This window comes from Mustela nigripes, chromosome 1 (assembly GCF_022355385.1).
Source record: "Mustela nigripes isolate SB6536 chromosome 1, MUSNIG.SB6536, whole genome shotgun sequence".
In the NCBI taxonomy this organism is placed as follows: Eukaryota; Metazoa; Chordata; class Mammalia; order Carnivora; family Mustelidae; genus Mustela; species Mustela nigripes.
The window spans coordinates 132,799,673-132,817,894 of record NC_081557.1 but is presented as its reverse complement, the minus strand read 5'-3'; the positions used below and the strand labels follow the sequence as shown (position 1 = coordinate 132,817,894).

General features: G+C 38.1%; 1 protein-coding gene across 6 annotated transcripts in view; it reads right to left on the bottom strand.

The window, feature by feature from the left end:
• CBR4 (carbonyl reductase 4) overlaps positions 1 to 12,398 on the bottom strand; it is a 136,728-nt gene extending 124,330 nt beyond the window's left edge. For 3 of the 6 annotated variants that reach the window (XM_059374201.1, XM_059374204.1, XM_059374203.1), the window contains exons 1-4: positions 12,029 to 12,390; positions 9,617 to 9,737; positions 8,801 to 8,937; positions 6,440 to 6,574 (exon numbers count right to left, since the gene is read on the bottom strand). In XM_059374201.1, coding sequence (XP_059230184.1) covers positions 6,440 to 6,574; positions 8,801 to 8,937; positions 9,617 to 9,737; positions 12,029 to 12,170 — 535 coding nt within the window. In that variant the 5' untranslated portion in view covers positions 12,171 to 12,390. Of the gene's footprint in view, positions 1 to 6,439; positions 6,575 to 8,800; positions 8,938 to 9,616; positions 9,738 to 11,445; positions 11,681 to 12,028 lie in introns of those variants that run through there. The other 3 variants (XM_059374199.1, XM_059374200.1, XM_059374202.1) reach the window with 3 other exon arrangements.
• Positions 12,399 to 18,222: the final 5,824 nt, after the last annotated feature.

Genomic DNA, 18,222 nt, shown 5'->3' with positions numbered 1-18,222 from the left:
AGAAGTTGCGTTAATACCTAACCCAAATTTTTATCACACCAAAGAATCATAGTATAGATTGGAGTTTTAGCACCTTTTTATCACCCTCTTCACTAATCCTGGTAATTTGTATATATGTTTTGGGTTTTTTTTAATATCCATTTGGTCCAAGGACAGTTTATTCTTTTTATAATGGCATGGTCTAATGTCTTTGGTAAGTTATATTTTTGTTTATATTACCTGCATTCTGCTGAACTGATGAATCACAAAGAACTCTAATTTCCAGATAAATGAATTTTTGATGTTGTGGGACTTCTTGAAATTTTTGAAATACTGAAATATAAGGTATTCTTAAAACTAGAGTTACTTTGTTACATGGTCTGCTTATAAATCTGTGAAATCCCAGATACTTGAGGCAACATCCATAATTTTCATTTTGTATTTCTAACTGGGTTAATACTAACTTTATACATGTTTAACTGATCTGTATACTTTGGAATGTCACTTAGGTAAGGTTTCTGACTAATCTTAAAGTCATCACAAATAATACTTGCATATTCGACTTTTCTGGACCTATTTTGGCTAAAGAATGATGTACAGTTGCAAACATTTTGCATTTCATGTTTTGGAAAACTTAATATGTTTTTATATAGGTATTTTAAGGAAATTTCAACTGCTTCTATTATTCTGTGAACTAAACAAACTGCATAGCACTGAGTCTTCTGATAGATGTCTATATGCTACATTGTTTCAGTCACTTCTGGAAGGTCCCATAATGTATGTAGATCATAACAGAGATCAGCATCTAAAACATGGTCCCTTTTTCACCCAGGGGGCTCAGTCAGTCAAGCATCCAACTCCTGATTTTTGGCTCAGGTCGTCATCTCAGGGTCATGGAATTGAGCCCTGCGCTGGACTCCATGCTCAGCAGGGAGTTGATTCTCTCCCTCTCCCACTCCTTCTCCCTCTGCACATGCTCACTCTCTCCATATAAACAAATAAATCTCAAAAAATTTTTTAAAATAAAAAATGAAATATGGCCCCTTTCTCAAACTGAGCAACTTAACCTTTTCAAGATGAGCTTTGGCAAAAGTTTTTCCTTATAATTCTGAGTTCTTATTTCAGTTTAAGTGGAAATTGGTTTTTTAACTCTGTCTTGAAGATTATATCAACACGCTCACACTTCATCCCTCTTTCTGTCTTTCAGATTACTTATAACACTGTGAAAATTTAAGGTGAAGTGCAAATTCTAAAATGGGATTTAAGTGACTTGTAGAATGCTCTGTGTTCATGAGTACAGAAGGCTACTGAGTAGAACAGAACTTGTTTAAAATTTAAGGCAATTAATTTGAAGCCCAACAAACCAGCTGTAAGCTGCATATCTGAATTTATTTTAAAAGACTTAGCGTAAGTTAAGAATTGGAAAATTTTTCTGAAGCATTTCATTTAAGAGACAGAGAAAGAGACCATGAGAGAGAGAGCATGAGCTGGGGAGGAGGGGTGGTACAGAGTGGCAGTAGCAGACTCCTCACTGAACAGGGAGCCCGATATGGGACTTGATCTCAGGACCCTGGGATCATGATCTGAGCAGAAGGCAGATGCTTAACCAACTGAGCCACACAGGCACCCAGAAATGAAAAATTTCTTTAGACTTTGGCAAGCTACACTATAATTCCAATCATTGTTTTAGTATTTTCCAATTACCTGTAACTGACAGATCGAGTTAACTGGCTTTGCATCCCATTTAATCCATCGGTATTTTCAAGCCATGAGAAATGCCCAAAGTAAGCACAATAAAAGCCACAGGTACAAAATAATGTTCTACTTGTCTTTCTTTTTTTTTTTTTTTTTAAGATTTTATTTATTCATTTGACAGACATAGTTCACAAGTAGGCAGAAAGGCAGGCAGAGAGAGAAGGAAGGAGGTTTCCCTCTGAACAGAGCGCCCCATGCAGGGCTCGATCCCAGGACCCTGGGATCATGACATGAGCCGAAGGCAGAAGCCCAACCCACTGAGCCACCCAAGCACCCCTCTACTTGTCTTCTTGAGAAGTCTCTGATTTCTGTGCTCTTAGCCCAAATCAAACTTGCTTTGTATTACAAGTGAATTGCATCTCTGCTGGCTTGGTTCTTCCTACATCATTAACAAGAAGACAAGCGTTCCTCATAGATTTCCTCTAGGAGACTAGCTCTACTATAAGCTTCCCATTGTGACTTCTATTTTGAAAATTATTAAACAGCCACATCTATTAAACAGTCATCTTCATTCTTGGCCACTCCAACATATGTCTGGTTTTAGAAACCTTTGTTTCTCTAAGCAGTGCCTTGGTCATATGTAATAGTATTTTTTGATGTCAGAATATTCAGTCTCATCTCTTGTTATCATATCCTACCACTTTGTTCCTCCCATGCCATCAACAATGAGCCTCAGAGCCCATATCCATTTGTTAAAGAGACAACTACAGATAAAATCACTGTTAAAATCTTGCCACTTCAGGGCGCCTGGGTGGCTCAGTGGGTTAAGCCGCTGCCTTCAGCTCAGGTCATGATCTCAGGGTCCTGGGATCGAGTCTCACATCGGGCTCTCTGCTCAGCAGGGAGGCTGCTTCTCTCTCTCTCTCTCTCTCTCTCTGCCTGCCTCTCCGTCTACTTGTGATCTCTCTCTGTCAAATTAATAAATAAAATCTTTTAAAAAAAATAATCTTGCTACTTCATAGGCTGATTTCTAAAACGGTGTTTCTTCCTCCTGAGTGTGTGTAAATATCTTTTTATCCTTCAAATTTTTCTGTACTGAAATTCTAACACAAATCCTGGATAGCTCTCTAGGGTACAATAAGGTCCAGTGAAAGACATTACTTTGAAAACAAACACTTCGTGACCCCTGGCAATTCTCTTTCTAAATACCAAATTCCTGGAAAAATCAGTATGTCAGTTATTATACATGACTGCTTGGTGAAATGTGCAAATGACATCACATACGATAATTTGATAATTTCCTCTGGTCTATTCTGTTATTAATAGCATACTGGATTAGAGACCTATTCAAATATTTTAAATATAGAGAAGTATTATTTCTATAAGATAAACTGAAGAAATATATTTAGGTAATATACACATTAATACTTGGAAAGCTCTGCTTTGACACTGACAAAGTCTAAATTAATTAGCAAATTTATCCCAGTGAGCAATAAGTCAGTGGAACATTCCAAGAAGAGAGAAGAACACTTAAAATGGAAATAGTTCTCCGAAGTATACAATTTGGAGTTCTACTAGTGGATACATTACCAATACCCACCGCCCCAACTTGAAATTCTCACGTTCAACCCTTAAGAGTTCTTAATTTATAACGAATTTTTAAATGAGAAGTTTCTCTTGTGGTTTCAGTTTAAGGGTAGTCATTTACTAGAAAATGCAATGTGGGGACTGGGGGCCCCTGGGTGGCTTAGTTGGTTAACTTGATTTCGGCACAGGTCATGATCTCAGGGTCATGAGATCAAGCCCCACATCAGGTTCCACATTGGGCATGAAGCCTACTTAAGATTCTCTCTCTCCCTCACTCCTCCTCTCTGTAAAATTAAAAAAAAAAAAAAAAAGGCAATGTGGTTTACACAAACAAAACAGCCTTGGCCTCCTCCTTGAGGGTAGTGCAGAGACTGGCAATACAGGCAAGTGTAGCCACTTACGCCCGGTCAAGACATAGTCATGCCATCACACATTTCACTACTCAAGAATTTAGTAACCATGAAGATTCCATGTTCCTACTCTGATACTCAGACGTACCTGATGATGCTGATGTACTTACAAACACAGGAATAATCTCTGCTATTATTGTACAAAACCAAGGTGTACATAAATTCTATTTAAGAAGAAAAAAGTAAAACTATCACTATTTGCAAATGACATTACCCCTACACAGACATACCACCCTAAAAAGTCCACCAAAACCCTACTAGAAGTAATAAATGAATTCAGTAACATTGTAGGATACAAAAGCAATACAGAAATCTGTTGCATTTCTATACACTAATAAAGAACTAGAAGAAAAGAGAAATTTAAAAAAACAATCCTAGGAGTTCCTGGGTGGCTCAGTTGTTAACGTCTGCTTTTGGCTCAGGTCATGGTCCCAGGATCCTGGGATCAAGCCCCATATTGGGCTCCCTGCTCAGTGGGAAGCCTGCTTCTCCCTCTCCCATTCCCCCTGCTTATGTTCCCTCTCTCGATGCCTCTCTCTGTTAAATAAACAAAATCTTTTTTTTTTTAATCTCATTTAAACTTACACCAAAAAGGATAAAACCCTAAGGAATAAACTTCACCAAGGAGATGAAAGATACATACTCTGAACCCTGTAAGACACTGATGAGGAAACTGAAAATGACACAAAAAATGGAAAGATACTCCATGCTTGTGGATTAGAAGAATTGTTAAAATACCTACACTACCTCAGTAATCCCTATCAAAATATTCATAGTAATTTTTCACAGAACTAGAACAAAGAATCCTAAAATGGACTCACAAAAGACCCCAATAGCCAAAACAATCTATTTATTTATTTATTATTTAAGTAATCTCCGCACCCAGTGTGGAGCCTGAACTCATGACCCCATGATCAAGAGTCACATACTCTATCAACTGAGTCAGCCAGGCACCCCTAGCCAAGAAAATCTTGAAGAACAACAACAAAGCTGGAGGCATCAAAATCCTAGATGTCACATCATAAAGCTACAGTAATCAAAGCAGTATGGTACTGGCACAAAAATAGACACACATACCAATGGAACAGAATGAAGAGCCCAGAAATAAACCCACTCTTACATGGTCAATTAATCTATGACAAAGGTGACAAGAATATACAATGAAGAAAAGACAGTCTCCTCAATAAGTGGTGTTTAAAGAAACCAAGCAGCCAAAGAATGAAACTGGCCCATTTTCTTACATCATACATAAAAATAAACTAAAAATAGATTAAAGGTGTACATGTGATATCTGAAACCATAAAACTCCTAAAAGAAAACATAGGCAGCAATACCCTGGACATTAGTCTTAGAAATATTTTTCTGGATCTATTTCCTCAGGCAAGGAAAACAAAAGCAAAAATAAACTATTCGGATTACATCAAATTAAAAAGCTTTTGTCCCTGGGGCACCTGGGTGGCTCAGTGGGTTAAGCTGCGCTGCCTTCAGCTCAGGTCATGATCCCAGGGTCGTGGGATCGAGCCCCGCACCGGGCTCTCTGCTCAGTAGGGAGCCTGCTTCCTTCTCTCTCTCTCTGCCTGCTTGTGATCTCTCTCTGTGTCAAATAAATAAATAAAAATCTTAAAAAAAAAAAAACAAACTTTTGCCCAGCGGGGCGGTCGGGGGGGGGGGGGGGAATCAACAAAACCAAAGGCAATCTATTGAATGGGAGAAGATATTTACAAATGAACTCCAATAAGGAGTTCATATCCAAAGTATAAAAGAACGTATATAACAACACCAAAAAAACCCAAATAATTCCATTAAAAAATGGGCAGAAGACCTGAATCACCATTTTTCCAACGAAGACATAGAGATAGCCAACAGACACGTAAAAAGATACTCAACATCAATAATCATCAAGGAAGTGCAAATTAAAACAACAATGAAATAGCTGCTTACACCTGTCAGAAGGACCAGTATCAAAAAGACAAAATATAACAAGGGTTGGCACGAATCTGAAGAAAAGGAAACCCTTGGGCATCACTGGTGGGACAAACTGGCACAGCCACTACAGAAAACAGTACAGAGGATCCTCCATAAATTAAAAATAGAAATATCATACAACCCAGTAATTCTACTTCTAGGTATCTACAGAGAAAAATACTAATTCATTATATATATGCCCCCCCATGTTTAATACAGTATTATTTATAATAGCCAAGAAATGGAAACAAGCTAAATGAACATCCATGATACATGAATGGATGAAGAGATGTGATATATACACACAATGGAATATTACTCAACCATAAAAGAGAATGACATCTTGCCATTGACAATAACAGGGATGAATCTAGAGGGTATTATGCTAAGTGAGTAAGAGGGAGAAAAAGACAAATAACATGATACGACTTATACATGGAATCTTAAAAACAAAACGAACCCCCCCCCCCAAAAAAAAACAGAAATAGTCTCATAAATACAGAGAATTGATGGTTGCCAGAGGGGAGACGCTTGGAGGGACAAGCAAAATAGGAGAAGAGAATTAAAAGGTACAAGTTTCCAATTATAAAATAAATAAGTCACAGGGACGGAAAGTACAGCACAGGGGACATAGTAATATTATAATAACTTTGTATAGTGACAGATGGTAGTCACCTCTCTCATGGTAAACATTTTATAATATATGTAATTTTTTGAATCACTATATTATATACCTGAAACAACATAATATTGTATGTCAACTATACTCCAATTTTTAAAAAAACAAAAAAGTTTTCACTGACCTGGTGCAACTACATTCACTCTAATTTTCTTTCTTGCTACTTCTTTAGCAAGAGCACGTGAAAATCCAACTAGTCCTCCTTTACCTGCACTGTACACAGACTGGCCAGAATTGCCTTTTAAACCAATAATACTTCCTAGAAAAAAATAAAAGCAAATTCAAACCAATTAATGGGTTATTTCAATATTTAGATAATATAGAGTAAACAAAAAAGGTACAAACCAGTTTACCTCGCCCTTTGAGAAAATTAGGAACTACTGTCACTTAAGTAGTAAAACTGAGGGTTTAAGTCTTCTCCAGATACAAACAGAAAACAGGTTCTGAAAGAAGCTTATGTAAAACCTCAAATGTCAGGAAGGGGCTTGAGAACTGATCCATCAAGTGAAAGAAACCCACTCTCATCTGTGAGTAGATCAGACATGGTGAAGTCCTATAGTATTTATAAAAGCTGCCAGTAGGAAGAGGTTAGAACCACAAAAAATCAGATAAAGGCTGATTAATTTTATGGTTCTACAACACAAAGATGAGGAGGTATTCATTTCCACCTAAAAAATAATTCATCTGAAGATAAATCTCACTAAATCTGAACTACCATCAATCTAAAATAACAAAGGTTCAATCACAAACTTTTTGTAAAACTGTAATTTAGTTACCTTCAATGATGTATCGTAACTTGTACTGACTACTAAAGATTCTTGGGTGGTCTCATTTATATGAATATGAAATAATTTATAATTCAACTATCAACTGAATGCAAATATTTATTCTTGCAAAACAGAAATGGGGAAGTGATTTTCTCCACCAGTGACCTCTACTTATGATATAAAAATTAATCAAGAACTTCACAAAATCTTTGAAAAAGTAATTTTATTTAAAAAAAACACCCCAAACACTTTTATATATATTATAATCAACAAGCTCAAAATTAAAACATCTGCCTTATATATTCAATGCCAGGGAATGACAAAGAAAGAGAATTGTGAAGCACAGAGAGAGAAACACCAGACAGAGGAAACACAGATAGAGAGAAAAAGGGGTATCCAGGAGAAAGAGAAATCCAGAGAAACAAAAAAGAAAGAAAAATATTGGCATGGGAGAAAGGCCAAATAGGAAGCTTTGGTTTATACCACACACTATTGTCCATCTAGTCAATAACTGTTAAACTTCTGAACTAATCAATGAACTTACTAGCAGTTTAAAGTAGTCCTTTCTGTAAAAAGATTCTCTGATTTTTAATTATTTTTATTTACTTTTAGCACAATTCTAAAAGTTCTGTAAGTACACAAAGGACTGATCTAGATTATTTAAATGTATCTAAAAAGGGATATTTTAGAGTTAAATACACCTACATCGGGTGGTGTATAGAGGCCAGTACACCAGCATCTGAGAACCCAAAACCATTACCTGGCTGTGTTAGGAGGCAAAGGTCGATTCATCTTTTACTTTTTAATCATTTACTGATCTTTTTTAAGAAAATTCATTCCTTACACTTTTAAGGGTAAATGTCAAAAATGTTCTAATTCTCGTTAGCACAGTATTCTTTTCTCATTTTCAAAAGAGAAAAATCATATATTTTGGCTTGGAAAGCCATTTCCTATATTAAAAATAGGGTCATTTACTTTAACAGAGCAGGATTCCCCTTATGCAGCTTTTTAAGATATTACCACTTAAAATTAAAAGGCAGATGATATGCCGCTATTTTCAAATTACCAAACTGGAAGAGAACTGTAAGTCATTTTGCATCTTAAGGTCTACCAGCACATACTACATGGTCTGCCTGCCCCATGGGTCAGATGACCTGAAGACTAGGAGTTATTTACATTCATTCTAAAAAACTGAAAAGCTTATTCCCTTAAGAAAACTTCCTCCTAAACCTCTGTACTAGATTTATTAGTGACACATGCAACTGCTGTAGAGATCATTTTTTTAGTCTCCACTACCCAAAATTTTCAATTCTTTATCCATATTTTAAAAATCAGGTTTTACATGAAAATCACTTTCTCTTAAAAAGTCAAATGGCTGGCAAAACTGAGACCAGATCTGTGTGTAGGAATAATCAACTGGATCTAAACAGTGGCTGCCACTTGACATGGCTTCTGGACAATGAAGCTGGGCATCTTTTGTCATATATTGTCTTTTCAAATACCTGGTTGTGTCACTCAATTCACATCTGCTTCAGCACTACAAGAATGAACTTGTGGTTCCTAATTTACCCACTAATTGGTTAATCAAGTCCTTCTTCCCATAAATAGTAAAAAGACCCATTTCATCCAAGTTTCACACATGAAGAAACTCCAAATTAGTCAATTAAATATTTTTATGGTACTATGAGATAAGTCTAATTTCACAGGTTAAGACTCACCTACATTAACAATAGACCCTCTCTGCTGTTGAATCATAGTCTTCAAGGCAACTTTACAAGTCAGCATGGAACCCAAGAGGTTAGTATGAAGCTGAGATATCATATCTTCAGTTTTTGTTCTTACTAAAAGGCTATCCCTACAAAAAACAAATAAATAAAATTTAAAAAACAGTAGCATATAAATTTAAAATGGGATAAAACCAATTTAAAAAGAAAAAATTGTATAACATTTTAACTGAAAGTAGAGTATTAGGAATATATGTGAGCTAGAATACCTACAGAGTCCCATTTTAATCTATATTTGAAGGGAATTAACATAACAACTGATAAATGAGAAAAGATAGAGCTAGCAGTAGGGTTCAGAAGCAAATATCTCTAACTACTAAAAGTAATGCCATATAACCAAAATAGCTTGAATGAACTAAGCAACTGCCTGTATAGTAAGCTCTGTTTAGCAAGAAAATATACTATTCTAAATACTATCCTAAATTCACCTTTAAAAAGAAAATATCTACTCTAATATCATTAAGTTCATGAACTTATACAATGGTGACAGAAGTCAGAATTGTGGTTACCTGTAACATAGTATTAGCTGGGAAGAAACTGAAGGGAGCCTTCTAGAGTGCTGGAAAAGTTCTATAGTTCAATATGGGTGTGACTGTAATGTTAAAATTGATCAAACTATACCCTTATTGGTCTCTCAACATAAAAGAAAAGAATGTATAAAAAATACATATTTCTTCCAGTTACAAGTAAGACATACTAGAAAAAAAAAAAAAAAAACATACAGGAAATGTACTTAAATTTGGGACCAACCTGTTAATTCCAGCTGCGTTTACCAAGAAATTAACTCGACCTAAATTTTTTTCCATCTCTTCAAATGTATTTTGAACATCACGTTCTTTGGCAACATCACAGCTAAATGCTAAATGATCTCCTATAGAACAAAGTTAAATTAGCATTACTTACAGATTATAATTTCAATTTAAAAATTATTCAATACACATTTGTTGAGTATCCACTATGACCTAAGCCTATGATTAGAATCTAGAGATAAAAGATGATTATGTCATGGATTCCTCCTCTCAAGGAGTTCAGTCCAATAAAACTGCGATGGGGGTGGATGGGAAACAAGGGGAAGTAAAGAATTAAATCCTAAAAATGTTTTTTTTAATCAGGAAAAAAATGGAAGGAGGGCCTTTTTGTATTCATAAGGCTTTGTAAAATTCATATAATATTTCTGGCTTTGATGGCAACCCCATGCTATCCAATTCAACAGTGTTTGGTTTTTGTATTTCTTTTTTGAAACTTGTGTCTAATTCCGTTACATTTTTGTTAAATGGGTTCCCTGGTCCTGAGAATAAAACCTAGGGGTCTTCCATTTTTTTTTTTTTTAACTATGGCACATATATTACAGTAACTATTATTCAAGTCTGATCACTACAAAGCAGGAAGCTATAAAAAAGTCAAAACTAAAACACACACACACAAACTTTTTACCAAAAACAACTGTTACTTCCCATTTTTTAAATGCCCACATTTTGAAGATGTTTAAATACCAAAAGAATACATATCAAAGAAAGCATTTTCCATTCATTAATACATAATTGTAATACTCTAAAATGGAGTTTTTAAAAAACTAAACAATTGCTTATTTTCTGGCCGACCTCACCTAGTAGTGGTCAACACTAAAATTACACCCTCAGGTCTTTGGAAGCAGTAAGTTTTCTGGGAAGTCAACCTTGTAGGTGAAAACCAATCACTTATGGAACACAAATTCGAAGAAGTAAAACACCCAAAGGCATCCTCTGTGACCCACAGTTGGCTTTCATCTGAAAACTTGTTGGGTTCACAATAACCCTTGGAAGCTCAACCAACAGTTTTAATCTATTCCAGCAAACACTAATGGCTTGGAATGACACCATCAGGAAAATCACTTTCTCACTCCTTTGTGACACAGTAAATATGAGTAGCAAGAAGCATTCACTGAAATCCTCCCTGTTCTGTAACTTGCGGGGTTTTCCCCCTCTCTAAAAAGAATCTAATATTTTCCCAACCCAAGTGCACAATTAGAGTAAACCAATAGTAACCAAAAGTAACGTTAAAGTAACAGCCTCCAGATTCATCCCCAGGCCTCTTCCCAGTGTCTCCCAGACAGTGAACGAAGTGCATTCGTGCCTCCTACTAAATTACAGCATCCTGGCCTCTTTCCTTCATCCTAATTCTCCCTTATAGTTGCAAAATAATGCAAAACAATTACTAATCCATTAGTAATAAACAAAAGATTGGATTTTAAATGCAATAAAAAGGAATCTGAATCAATTTTCCATTTGTAAAAGCCACCAAAACAATGTAATAACCTATTAAGTGGCTATGGATACAGGAGAGCCAAAAAAAGTATATCTCAAAACCCGCTAGTACTTGGGGCGCCTGGGTGGCTCAGTCGGTTAAGCCGCTGCCTTCGGCTCAGGTCATGATCCCAGTGTCCTGGGATCGAGTCCCGCATCGGGCTCTCTGCTCAGCCAGAAGCCTGCTTCTTCCCCCCACCCTCTCTCTCTCTGCCTTCCTCTCTGCCTGCTTGTAATCTCTGTGTCTGTCAAATAAATAAATAAAATCTTAAAAAAAAAAAAAAACCGGCTACTTACTCAAAAGAGTTTGTCTATAAAATACAGCCCGCAGCCTAAAAGAAAAACAGAACAAAACAAAACCGAACCGAACAAAACAAAACCACAGCCCGCAGCAAGACTACAGCGCTGCAAAAACTACAGCGAGGCTTTCAGGCTTGTCATGCCTACCCTTCCTGTCTCAACTACTTTCCGCCCAGCCTTGTCTCCGGCGGCGCCCGGGACTTCGTGGCACTAAGGTACCCTTTACCCTCCATAAAAAATTAACTGTTGTGCGTCCCCCTCCTTCCAGACACCACAACGCAGCACCGTTAGCCCTAGCCTCAGGGGGGTGGGTGCTTAATTAGTACGGCCTCAAAGGACAGCTAAGTGTTCAGCCCCTGGCGACAGGCGGTGTGGGACGAAACACTGCGGGAAACCGGGTGTTGAGGGTTCTCTGCCCAAACAGGTGTCCACACTCAAGACGGGGTGCTCCTAGACGTGGGCAACTAAACTGCTAACCCGCAGAGCCGTAAACGCCAGACCCTCTCGTTTTACAAACGAGGGAACTTTAGGCTCTCGGACTGCAGCCACACAACCTGGGCAACACCATTTCGGTACCTACCGCCGAGCTCACCGGCGGCGGCTTTGGCCACTTCCAGATTTCTGGCGATGATGGCCAGTCGGTAGCCTTTTTGGGCCATTAACTGGGCCACTGCCCTCCCAATGCCTCTAGAGCCTCCGAAGACAGCACAAACTTTGTCCATCTTGGCCCACAGAGTCGCAAACTCGGAGGAAAAGAGGGCTAGGAGTGACGGCCCCTTTCCAGATTCTCCTGGCTTTTAAACCACAGATGATTCTTAAAAGGCCAAACTGCCGCCAAAGAAAAATAAAAGTTAACACCACTTTCCACCTCCCGCCGCTGGACTTCGGTAACCCAGTAGGCGGGGCAAGAGGCGCGGAGAGTACGCCGCATACGCATCGACGTCAGCGCGCACAGGCTACCAGTCCCGGAGCCCTATGGGAGACGCAAGCGTGGAAGAGCCCAGGGGGCCTGGGACAGGCCGGGAAGGGCTGCGCTGCATGCTGGGACTTGTAGTCTTCACGAAGGAGCGGAAGAGGCATGGGTTCACTGCTGAGTGGGAAATGTACTCAAGGCAGTGAAGGGGAGTCCGGCTGACCTCCATACCGGTTGGGACATGAGAGTCAGAATTAGAGTTCAGATGAACTACCATTCCAGTTTGCCTGGTACCAATGGGGTTAAAACGCTGGACTTAACGTTTTAAAATCGTAACAGTCCCGTCAACCCAGATAAATTGATGTTACTTAAAACCCAGGATATACATTATTCAGAGTTCCACTGTCTTGCTTTTCATTCAGGAATTGTTTTTGGCTAGACTAAATGCTCTGCTTATTGAAGAAGTGACCCCCAAGTATCAGACTCACGCAAAACCTATCCTACCTGTACCTAATCCAAGTTGCAACGGAAATAGATCTAACCCCACCTGAATATTATCATTCATCTCAAAGGGTGTTGCAAAGCCAGATGCCTATCAAGAACACCATATATAGCAGGAACTCAAGAAACGCTAAGTGGCTGAATAGTCTTGCAGACCGATGAAACAAGCATGTCTGCTGCAAAGAAAAACAGGTTCCTACAATTCGAAAGAGGACGTGCTGAGTGTTTAGAGTTAATAAGCTAAAACTTGAGCATTTGTTAACAAGGATACTATTAAAAGGAAGCATTTCTTTCTTTTTTTTTTTAAGATTTTATTTATTCACTTTGATAGAGATCACAAGTAGGCAGAAAGGCAGGCAGAGAGAGGCGGGGAAGCAGGCTCCCCGCGGAGTAGAGAGCCCGATGCTGAACCCAATTACCAGGACCCTGAGATCATGACCTGAGCAGAAGGAAGAGGCTCAACCCACTGAGCTATCCAGGTGCCCCAAAAGGAAGCATTTCTTGATAGAGTATCATTGCATTAGAGGATTCAAAAAAGTACAAGTTTCATGGGTCTTGCTAATAAAAAATAGACAACCTGGGACAACAGGACCAACACACACAATCACCAGCAAATAGTTAGAAACCCTAAAGTGAAAAATGATATTAACATAAGAGCTCAGAAATAAGAGAGGGAGGCCAACAAAACAAATACAGGAGTGCATGGAAAAGCTGGATTGGAGGACTGAATGCAGTTTGAATAAATGGAAAAGACCAAAGAAAGAAAGGGGGAGGGAGGGAAAAGGAAATCTAAGCAAGTTGGCTATTATTTTTTAAATATTTTTTTTTATTTTTTTTATTTGACAGACGGAGATCACAAGCAGACAGAGAGGCAGGCAGAGAGAGAGAGGGAAGCAGGCTCCCGGCTGAGCAGAGAGCCCGATGTGGGGCTCAATCCCAGGACCCTGGGATCATGACCTGAGCCAAAGGCAGAGGCTTTAACCCACTGAGCCACCCAGGTACCCCTAAATATTATTTTTATTTCACCTAGATCCAGAAGGGATTGGAAATGGCTGGCAAAGATACACAGTAAAACCTCACGCTCTTTAGGATGGGTCCTATCAACAACAACAACAAAAAGAAAGACAATAACAAGTATCAATGAGAACATGGAAAAATTGGCACCCTTCTGCACTGTTGGTGGGAATGTAAAATGGTATAGTAGCTTCGCAAAACAGAATGGTGCTTCCTCAAAAAAATTAAAAATAGAATGACTGTATAATACAGTAATTCCTTTTCAGGGCATGTACTCAAAAGACTGAAGGCAGAAGCAGGATATCAAGTGATATTTGTATACCCAGGTTCATAGCAGCGTTATTAACAATAGCTAAAAGGTGAAGCAACCCAAAGGACCTTCAACAAATGGTAGATAAGCAAGATGTGTTACTGCATAATAATGCAATATTATGCAGCCTCAATAAGGAAAGAAATTCTGCAATATGCTATAACATAGATGAAACTTGAGGATGTTATGCTAAATGAAATAAGCTACAAAAAACAAATATTGTAAAATTTCACTTATATGAGGAAGTTAGAATCATAGAGACAAAAGCCAAATGGTGACTGCCAGAAGCTGGGGGAGCTGAGTCTGAGAATTATTATTTAAAGGGTAGAATGTTTCAGTTTTGTAAAATGAAAAGTCCCTGAGGGGAATGGTGGTGATGGTTGCACAATACCGCTGTGCTTAATAGTAGTGAGCTATACAGTTAAAATGGTTAAAATATGTTGTGTGTATTTTACTGAAATTTCAAAAAAAACCTCAGCAATACAAATATTAACACTGACAACAAGAAAACTGAATGCAATTTAAGATTTCTTAATGGAGTTCGTCCCTAAAGTCTACAGCAATATTGTCAAAATACTGTGATTTAAGAGCTCTTTAAACAGTTCTTCTCTGAAGAGTTATACCAAACACCTGATACCAAGTTGTTTACAATTTTTAGAAATGGTTTTATTTTTATCATTTTTATATAACTTTGTCTTTTAATTACATAAAACATTTACATGGGTCTTAAGTGTAAACCACAAAACAGGTACTTTAGAGAAGTCTAACTTTCATCCTTGTCCCTGTTTCCTTCCTACCCCTATAAACTGATATTTTTGTAGAAGATTTTATTTATTCATCTGGGAGAGAGAGAGCACATGGGGGGTGGGTTGGAGAGGCAGAGGAAAAGGGAGAAGCAGACTCTTAGCTGAGCAGGGAGCCTAATGTGGGGCTCAATCCTAGGACCCTGAGATCATAACTTGAGCCAAAGGCAGATGCTTAACCAACTGAGCCCAACTGAGCCACCAAGCACCCCTGTAAACTGACATTTTTTGGTTAACTTTTTATGTATCCTCCCATTCTTTATTTTCAAAAATATTAGAAAATGCATATATCTTTCCTATTTCACTCTCTTTCTTAACAAAAGGTTATACACTATAAATATTGTTCCATACCTTGGGTTTTGGGTTTGTTGGGGTTTTTTTTGGAATAATGGTATATCTTGGTGGTTATTCCAGAGTTGTGTATGAGATCCTCCTAGTTCCTTTTCACAGCTGCATAGTCCACCGTTATGGTAATTGTGATTGATTGATCTCTCCTAAGGTCCTCCCCCTCCCACCCACTAATCTAGGAACCACTGAGAAAGGAATTTGAAAATGTAATTAAATCCCAATTCAATTAGCCTTTAAATACGTAAATTATCCAGGTGAGCCTGATCTCATCAGGTGAAACCATTAAAAGCACAGCATTTTTTTCCTGCTGATGGCAGAAGAAAATCCCAAACACCTGAAATGTGAGGGGGATTCAGGGCATGAGAGGCCTTGCTGCTGGCCTCAGATAGAAGGCAAATAGCCACACTGAGAACTGCTGGTGGGGAAGGAGAGCTTCTAGAGCCTGAGAGCAATCCACAGTTAAGAACCGGTAGAATAAAAGGACCTCAGTCCCAGAGGTGCAACGAAGTGAATTCTGCCAACAATCAGTGAGCTGGAAGAACCCCAAGCCCTAGCTGAGTACTGCGGCCCAAGCCTTGACATCAAGTCTGAGCAGACGCTCTAGCTACATGGTACCCAGACTCCTGACTCATGGAAAATGTCGGATTAATATGTGTTGTCTTTTTAAAAAGCAATACATGAGTAAATGATTTTATTGTTTTTAATTTTATATTTTGGAGAGTAAATAATTTTAAAAGATAGAGGACCACCCTCATCCCCCCAATGCCGGAACAGTAACATGAAGTCAGTTGAAAAGCTATACAAATAAAGTCATTTGTATTCAGAACTAAGAATCTATTCAGTACTAAAGAGAAGTTGTATATGTGATTCTGAGTTTCCTAGTGGTTAAAGCAACTAAGGAAACATGATTAGTTACAAGTAGTAATTTTCCAAAGTGAAATTTCCTCCTCATAGATCCACATAAAGGGCACCTTAAGCATTATAGTGGACTTTGTCACCATATATAAATATACATATGTGTGTGTGTGTGTGTGTGTGTGTGTGTATACACACACTCTCTCTCTCTCTCTCGAAAACACACATATCTTTCCTATTTCAAATACTATTCTACACCTTGGTTTGTTTTTGGTTTTGTTTCAGAATAATAGCACATCGGAGCAGCTGGGTGGCTCAGTGGGTTAAAGCCTCTGCCTTCTGATTAGGTCATGATCCCAGGGTCCTGGATCGAGCCCCGCATCAGACTATCTGCTCAGTGGGGAGCCTGCTTCCCTTCCTCTCTCTCAGCCTGCCTCTCCGCCTACCTGTAATCTCTGTCTGTCAAATAAATAAATACAATCTTTAAAAAAAGAAGAAGAAGAATAGTACATCTTGGAGATCATTCCATTGCTGTGTACCGAGATCCTCCTTGTTCCTTTTCACAGCTGTATAGTCCACCATTATGGGGATTATGGTGTGTGTGTGTATGTGTGTGTATTAAGCATATGGTAAATATAGTATATGATAAGTTTGTATATGTGTGTGTGTGTGTATACGTATACAGTAAGGCCATTTTTATAGTATCTGCTGTTGTAAACAGAGGACAAAACACCAAGCAGAATTTTAAGAAAGTGAATACTACCGGAAGTTAAATGACATAAGCAAACATTCAAAGACACAAGAATAAGTCTTTGTATATCTGAAACAATAAGGAAATAATCCTGATTACCAGAAAATTGGGATGATGCTGGATTATAGCAGGATTTAAAGCCAGGTGCGGGCATTAAATAATCACTTTAAGCAGAAGTCACAAAATAAAAGCTGCACTTAAAAACAAATACTCTAGCAATGATACCAGGATGGGTTGTTTGATCTGACTAAGCCCCTCTTTCATTACACACTCATCATATGCAATCTTGGAAAGGACAAATTTTTTAAGGCAAATTATCAATATGTGGATCAGCCCAAATGCCAGCTGTATTCTTGGCATTCAGCATCGTAGAGCAGTCTACAGAGGTTCAGCGTTTGTGGAGAGTCCTGTCAATTTCGCAGGAAAAGGCTTATATTTTTTCTACACATTGTTATTTCAGCAAAAAGCATGTTTTTAGATCTATTCCATCATTGTCAAAGATTGTTAACACACAATGGGAATTGACATTCCAAGTTCTCAAAACCTTCCAATTTTTCTCCACTGAGCATATATGGTAATAGGTGGAGTTTTTCTTTTGCCATTTACTTCTGTTTAAACCCCAAAACTATCATTAGCTTTCTCCTCTCTTAATGCAAATACCACTACTATCCTGGGTGAGAAAACACTTCTTACAACATAGCCATTATCAGGTTGGTTATTGGCAAAAGTCTCTCCCTAATCCCTTGATAGTGAACTGAGAGTCTGTAAATTAACAGTCTCCTCTTCCAAGCAGGACACTAAAGAAAACCACTAGGACAGTCTGCCTTTAGTCTTTTCTTCTCACTACACGTGTCACTTTTACAATAATATATTGACCACATCTTACACCTTTCTTTCACTTAAACCCCCATGAGAATATATTTTCTCTTGACTCCAATATTGGAAGCAGCTGAGAAAATTCCTTATGTGTAAAGACTGTTACACAAATTTTAAGTACACATACTTTGTATTCTTTCTTCTTGTTATGAAAGGAATACCACTCCATTGCAAAAATAATTTCTAAAAAACAGTATTTTTGAAAGTAATTGGAAGTATTGTTCACATTTAATGGGAGGTTTATATGGTATATCTCAACAAAGCCATATTTTAAAAAGTTAATTGAGAGGCACTTGGGTGTCCAAATTGATTAAGTGCCCAAGTCTTGGTTTTCACTCAGGTCATGATATTGTAGGCATGAGATGGAGCCCTGCATGGGGCTTAGGACTTAGTTCTGAGTCTG